At 40.2% G+C, this 7,962-nt stretch overlaps 1 protein-coding gene across 1 annotated transcript; it reads right to left on the bottom strand.

The window, feature by feature from the left end:
* Positions 1-6,761: 6,761 nt before the first annotated feature.
* LOC140520334 (olfactory receptor 2AG1-like) lies at positions 6,762-7,706 on the bottom strand. Its single transcript, XM_072634218.1, has one exon. The coding sequence runs from the start codon at positions 7,704-7,706 to the stop codon at positions 6,762-6,764; it is 945 nt and encodes a 314-aa protein (XP_072490319.1).
* Positions 7,707-7,962: the final 256 nt, after the last annotated feature.

Raw genomic sequence — 7,962 nt, 5'->3', positions numbered from 1 at the left:
TGAACTTCCTGGAGCCAAGAGAGCAGAGTAAACTGTAAGTGCTCACTATTCCCCTTGCTGAACTTGAAAAACCTAAAGAACTCTGCCCCAGGAAGAATCATGGAATAATGGATTCAACTGAGCTCAAGAGGCTAGGAAGATCAACAAGGAGTGTCCCTCTTTCTGTGGCTTCAGGGGACCAGTGCAGGACTGGAACTGTCCCAGATAGCCCCACCTCAGTGAATCAGGAGATCTTGATCCCCAGGAAGTTGTAGCCCATAAGGGACAACACCAGGACCCCAGGTGTAGCATAGAGCAGCCAGGGGAATTGGGTAGACACCAGAGCAGATGGTGGTTCACCATCTGCTGAGACTGGCTGCACTCTAACTCAGAGGAGGAGGAGATCTCCTATGGTCAGATCACTGCATCTCTACATCTCAAACTGTGAGCTTCTGTGTAACCCTGGGGAAACTCAGAAACACTTCACCTAGCCTCAGCCATGGCACACAGCAGCCACCTCTGCACCAGGTAAGCCACAGTATTCTAGCTTCTAAGTGAAAGAACCAGAGGCCACAAAACATAACATCACAAATTCAAAGCACAAGAAATATGGGACAGAGCCCCCTGTGCCAGAGAAGCAGAAATCCACTTTAAAAGCCAGGAAAAAAAGCAATCATCATGCACAAGAAGCAAACCAGGAAAGCAATGACCATAGAATCTTACTATGGGGATGAAGACCAAAATATGAATTCAGAAATGGACAGCACTGAGTACTCACATCTGAAACCTCAAAAGAGAATATAAACTGGTCTCAAGCCCAATGATCATTTTTGGAAGAGCTCAAGAAAGATTTTAAAAGCCAAATTAGAGAAGTAGAAGAAAAATTGGCCAATGATTTTAAAAATACAGTTGACAAAATGAAAAATTATTCACTGAATAGAACCGCTCCTTAAAAAAGGAAATTGTGTAAATGGATAAAGAAGCACAAGATCTAAGTGGGAAAATTGAAAAAATGTAAAAGTAAGTATAAAACCTAACTAGAGAATGTAAGTCCTCAAAAGGAACAATTGGAGAAATGGAGAAGGAGGTGCAAAGTTAGCTGAAGAAAACAATGTATTAAAAATTAGAATTGGGCCAATAGAACCCAATGAATCTATGAGAAATCAAGAATCAGTCAAAGAAAAACTAAAGACTGAAAATACAGAAGAAAATATAAAATACCACATTGGAAAAACAACTGACCCAGAAAAGAAATCCAGGAGAGAGAAATCTAAAAAATATTGGTCTACCAGAAAGCCATGATGGAAAAAAAGAACCTGGACAATATCTTCCAAGAAAAAATCAAGGAAATCTCCCCTGAGGTATTAGATACAGAAGGCAAAATAGTCATTGAATGAATCCATAAATCACCTCCTGAAAGATATAATAAATTGGAAACACCAAGGAATATTGGTACCAAATTCTAGAACTATAAATAAAGGAGAAAATACTACAAGTAGCCAGAAAGAAACAATTTAAATATTGAAGAACTATAGACAGGATCACACAGAACGTTGCAGCTTCTACATTAAAAGATCAAAAGAATTGAAATATCATATTCCATAAGGCTACAACCAAGGATCAATTACCCAGCAAAATTGAGCATAATATTTCTGACAAGGAGATGGACATGCAATGAAATAAAGGATTTCCAGACTTCCTGATGAAAAGGACAGAGTTCAGAAGAAAATCTGATCTTCAAATACAAGACTCAAGAAAGGCATCAAAAATTAAACAGGGGCAAAACAAACTTGATTTTCAACATGGGAAAACTTTTTACATTCCTATATTGGAGGATGATACTTGTTAATCTTGAGAATTGTATATTTATTATGACAATTAAAAAAGATTCACATAGAGAGAGTGGGTGTAAATTAACTGATGTGATGATAAAAACATGATTAAAGGGTACAGAAGGATTTTAATAGAAGAAGAGAAAAGAAGGAAGCAGAAACGAGCAGAATGCCTCTTTAATCTTCACCTTATTGGAGCAAATGTTGAGTTTTGATCAAATGAATGAAGGAGATATTGAAAAAGAAAAACAGCAAAAAGAAGAGAACTGGGAAGCAATTGAATGAAAGCCAGTGCTACAGGTTTGTTATTTTAAGGAGATACTTTATGCTATCAATTTCTTCCCCAACTCTTATCCAATCTACTTTGAGCTACTTAATGGATTCAATTTGTTTTATGCCAAGCAGATGTTTTGAAGAAGATAATAATAACAATAAAAAGTATAATACACATATTATTTGAATAGCTGACATTTCTACATGGCTTTAAGGTTTGCAAGATGCTTTACATATATTATTTAATCATCACAACAACCCAGGAACGTAAATGTTTTTACTATTCCCATTTTACAGACAAGGAAAATGTTAAGTGACTTAAAGAAGGTCAAACAGATAGTATTGTCTGAGGCTGGATTTTAACTCAGATCTTCTTGACTTGAGATCTGGTGGTACTTCTACTTTCATTGGAGGGCATTTTATTGACCTTGGAACAGAGGCAAAATGGCACAGGTTTGACCTAACTTCTTTTATTTATTTATTTATTTATTTATTCGTTCGTTCATTTATTTATTTATTTATTTATTTATTCATTCATTTATTCATTTATTTATTCATTCATTCATTCATTCATTCATTCATTCATTCATTCATTCATTTATTTATTTATTTATTTATTTATTTATTTAACTTTTAACATTTATTTTCACAAAATTTTGGGTTACGAATTTTCTCCCCTTTTATCCCCGCCCCCAAACCCAAGCATTCTAATTGCCCCTGTGACCAATCTGCTCTCTCATTCTATTCTCCCTCTCTGCCCTTGTCTCCATCTTCTCTTTTGTCCTGTAGGGCCAGATAGCTTTCTTTACCCCTTAACCTGTATTTCTTATTTCCTAGTGGTAAGAACATTACAGTTGATCCTAACACTTTGAGTTCCAACTTCTCCTCCTCCCTCTCTCCCCTCCCCCTTCCCTTTGGAAGACAAGCAATTCAATATAGGCCAAATCTGTGTAGTTTTGCAAATGATTTCCACACTAGTTGTGTTGTATAGGACTAACTATATTTCCCCCCATCCTATCTTGTCCCCCATTACTTCTATTCTCTTTTGATCCTATCCCTCCCCATGAGTGTCGACCTCGTATTGCACTCTCCTCCCCATGCCCTCCCTTCTATCATCCCCCCCACCCTGCTTGTGCCCTTGTCCCCCACTCTCCTGTATTGTGAGATAGGTTTTCCTATCAAAATGAGTGTGCATTTTATTCTTTCCTTTAGTGGAATGTGATGAGAGTAGACCTCATGTTTTTCTCTCGCCTCCCCCCTTTATCCCTCCACTAATAAGTCTTTTGCTTGCCTCTTTTATGAGAGATAATTTGCCCCATTCAATTTCTCCCTTTCTTCTCCCAATATTTCTCTCTCACTGCTTGATTTCATTTTTTTTTAAAGATATGATCCCATCCTCTTCAATTCACTCTGTGCACTCAGTCTCTATGTATGTGTGCGTGTGTGCATGTGTGTGTGTGTACTCCTACCCAGTACCCAGATACTGAAATGTTTCAAGAGTTACAAATATTGTCTTTCCATGTAGGAATGTAAACAGTTCAACTTTAGTAAGTCCCTTATGACTTCTCTTTGCTGTTCACCTTTTCATGGTTCTCTTCATTCTTGTGTTTGAAAGTCAAATTTTCTTTTCAGCTCTGGTCTTTTCATCAAGAAAATTTGAAAATCCTCTATTTCATTGAAAGACCATTTTTTCTCCTGAAGTATTATACTCAGTTTTGCTGGGTAGGTGATTCTTGGTTTTAGTCCTAGTTCCTTTGACTTTTGGAATATCCTATTCCATTCCCTTCGATCCCTTAATGTAGAGGGTGCTAGATCTTGTGTTATCCTGATTGTATTTCCACAATACTTGAATTGTTTCTTTCTAGCTGCTTGCAATATTTTCTCTTTCACCTGGGAATTCTGGAATTTGGCCACAATGTTCCTAGGAGTTTCTCTTTTTGGATCTCTTTCATGCGGTGTTCTGTGGATTCCTTGAATATTTATTTTGCCCTCTGGTTCTAGAATCTCAGGGCAGTTTTCCTTGATAATTTCATAGAAGATGATGTCTAGGCTCTTCTTTTGATCATGGTAATTTTTACATTGTCTCTCCTGAGTCTATTTTCCAGGTCAGTTGTTTTTCCAATAAGATATTTCACATTATCTTCCATTTTTCCAATCTTCTCGCTATGTTCTGTGATATCTGTCTTTCTCACAAAGTCCTTAGCATCTATCTGTACCATTCTAGTTTTGAAAGAACTCTTTTCTTCAGTGAGCTTTTGAATCTCCTTTTCCATTTGGCTAATTCTGCTTTTGAAAGCATTCTTCTCCTCATTGGCTTTTTGAACCTCTTTTGCCAATTGAGTTAGGCTAGTTTTCAAGGTGTTAATTTCTTCAACATTTTTTTGGTTCTCCTTTAACAAGGAGCTGATCTGCTTTTCATGCTTTTCTTTCATCCCTCTCATTTCTCTTCCCAGTTTTTCCTCCACCTCTCTAACTTGATTTTCAAAATTCTTTTTGAGCTCTTCCATGGCCTGAGCCCATTGGGTGGGCTGGGACACAGAATCCGTGATTTCTGTGTCTTTGCCTGATGGTAAGCATTGTTCTTCCTCATCAGAAAGGAAGGGAGGAAATGTCTGTTCTCCAAGAAAGTAGCCTTCAATAGTTTTATTTCTTTTCCCTTTTCTGGGCATTGTCCCCAGCCAGTGACTTGACCTCTGAATATTCTCCTCACTCCCACCTCTCCTCCTGGTCCTCCCAGCCAGGGTTTGGGGACTGAGATTCAAAGGCTGCTTCCCACCTTAGGGCTTTTGGTGGGGGCAGGGCTGCTATTCAGTGTGAGAATTAAGTTCAGGTGGTCAGGTCGGGGCAGGGCTGCCTCTCAGGCTCAGTTCCCTCAGGGGGTTTATGTACAGACCTTCCACAATGGATCCAGGCTCCCGCCCGCTTGGGGAGTCCCTGTCTGCAGCCGCCTCTCAGCTTCTATCTCCCAGGGGGGCCCGAGCCATGGGGGCACCCCACTCCCCTCTCGATCCGCCAAAGAGATTCTCTCACTGACCCCCGTCACCTGTGGGTGGAGGGACTTATGTGGCCGCTGGAGATCCCGTCCCTGAAGCCTGCTCGGATCTGTACCTCTCCGAGCCTTGGCCGCTGCAGGTCCGGGCTGGGCTCCGCGACCGCAGCGCGACGGACCCTCCGCGAGAGGTTTGCAGGTCCCTCCGTGGGTGGAGGGACCCGCGTGGCCACTGGAGCTCCCGTCCCCGTAGCCCGCTCGGATCTTTTCCTCACGGTGTGGCGGCTGCTGCAGGGCCGCCCTCCACTCCCAGTCCCGGCGCCCAGTCTGCAGCGTGAAGGACCCCCAGCGAGAGGTTTGCAGGTCTCTCCGGAACAGAAATCTCCCTCTCTCCAACACTCTGTGGCCTCTAGGTGCAGAATTCACCGTAAGTTGGTCCCCTCTAGCCGTTCTGTGGGTTGTGGATTCAGAGCTATGTGTATGTGCGTCTCAGGTTTGACCTAACTTGCTCTAGATTCTTCATTAGAGTGGTATTCTAAAGTCAAGAATAACAAAAGAAGAGTCTTTAATTCTTTAAGAGGACTTTATGGACCCACATACCTCCAATTAGTACTGTAACAATGTACAGCAAAGCTAAAGACCTACTTCTTTAAGAAATAAAGGAGTTTATATTTACTGAATATGACTAGTACTTCTCTGTTATCCCCATAATGATCCCAAGAATCCAACTTTGACTCCTAACCCCAACTCCTGAATGTCACTGAAACAATTATCTAGGCCAAGCTCCATTTTTATATTTTGACAGATCTTTACTCTCATTGCTTAACCCATGCATACCTACCCATCATGTGGAATTCATTTTATGTCCTTCTGAAAATCTTGGATAGGAGGTTTGCCTGTTTGTTTAAATTTCTTGACAATGTACAGAAGTAAATATGTCAACCTCTATAGGTTATTTCCTGCTGTGACTATGGGACAGCCCATACATTTTGCCAGTCATTTATGCCTCCTGTATCTTTGAATAGTTCTCCACTTCTAGCATGTAGCTTCCTGTTTATGCCTAATATTGCTCAATGGGTAACCCTCAACATTATTTGATAAAACTAAAAACTCATCATAGTTGACCAAATTGAATTTTCCCTGGAAAGAGTGGATTTACCCTTTTTTGATATCTTCAAGTAGAGACTGATTGAACTTTGGGAGAAAATATTCTACAGAGGATGCTGTTCACCTAGGTAACTGCTGAGATGTTATTTGTGGTTTTGAAAATCATGAAGATTGAGAGAACTGTCACAAGACTGGAGAAGGACAAAGTTTATTTTAGTTTGCAATATTGGAAATGTGTATTCTTCAAGCTATGCTACTGATTTTGACTACAATACCTTCAAAAAATTCTAGAGTTTACTAAAAAGTGTGAGTTCTGTTACCTGAGCACAATGATTTTCATACATTAGAGCAGTCAAATATTTTGTACTTCTCTAGAATTTGCTTTATATCATCCCATCCCTAAATGCCTCCTACCTCCTGAATAACCTCATGATTAGAATGCAGTAAATTTGAAAAAGAAAAGGGAAAAATTTGATTAGGGTGCCCCATGAGATGTTCCAGTTAGACAGAAACAAGCCTAGAGAGAAATTGCTAGCTACTAGATCTCAGCTGCAAGATCAAGCAAATGTCTGTTTAGGTTTTTAAAATTTTGGTACTGAGGCACCTTTCCCTAGCAACTTCTTCAGGGCTCCCAGTACATCCTTGTTCCTCAGGCTATAGATCAGGGGGTTCAGGGCTGGAGTAACTATGGTATAGAATACAGAGAAGATATTGTCCTGTTGAGGGCTGTGATAAGCACTGGGCAGGACATATATCAACAGTACATTTCCATAGTAGAGCCCAACCACTGTCAAATGGGATGAGCAGGTAAGGAGAGCTTTCTGTCTCCCCTGTTTTGAGGGCATGTGGAACACAGCAATCAAAACCAGTGTGTAGGAGGCAAGGATAGCAGAGAGGGGGATGAGGATGAATGCCACACCCATTGTGTATACCATGAACTGGTACTTTCTGGTATCAGCACATGCCAGAGTCAACAAAGAAGGGATCTCACAGAAAAGATGTCTTATCTCCCGGTTTTTACAGAAAGGGAAGTGCATGGTGTATATGGTATGTACAAGGGCATTTATGGATGCCACAAGCCAGGATGTGGCCACCATGGACCAGCAAACTTTTGGTCTCATGAATATCATATACTTCAGAGGATGTCTAATGGCTACATAACGGTCATATGACATGAAAGCCAACAGGATATCTTCAGAACCTCCAGCTATTAGTTCCAGAAACATCTGAAATCCACAGCCTGAAAAAGAGATGGTGTTCTGTCCACTCAAGTAATCCACAACTGTTTTGGGAGAAATAACAGTTGTAAAGAGCAGATCCATAAATGAGAGCTGGCTGAGTAAGAAATACATAGGCACATGGAGCCTCTTGTCCATAGCAATCAACAGGAGCAGTAGACCATTGCTCATCACAGCCACCAGGTAGAGGAATGTGATTGTGGCACAAACCAGTCCAGGGTGTTTACTGTCCTGGATAATTCCAATGAGGACAAAACTATTTTCCAAAGTGTTATTCTGGTGTTCCATTGCACAGGCTCTTTTTTTTCCTGAATCAAAACAGAGAGGTAAGTACACAGACCAAAGAAATCCAGAAGTATTACTAATATATGATGTTACAGGCCACTAAAATTCAGTACTTGGTAAGTCATTAATGTGAGAGTCTTCCCATTGACTAATTGGACTGATCACAATTATTGAGCTTACTTTTTGATAAAAGTATTTCTTCTCTAACAACTGACAACGATGACCACTAAATTATCTATGTAAATGATGATGCATTACA

This window comes from Notamacropus eugenii, chromosome 1 (assembly GCF_028372415.1).
Source record: "Notamacropus eugenii isolate mMacEug1 chromosome 1, mMacEug1.pri_v2, whole genome shotgun sequence".
Classification (NCBI taxonomy): domain Eukaryota; kingdom Metazoa; phylum Chordata; class Mammalia; order Diprotodontia; family Macropodidae; genus Notamacropus; species Notamacropus eugenii.
This window is presented reverse-complemented; position numbering and strand designations above follow the sequence as displayed.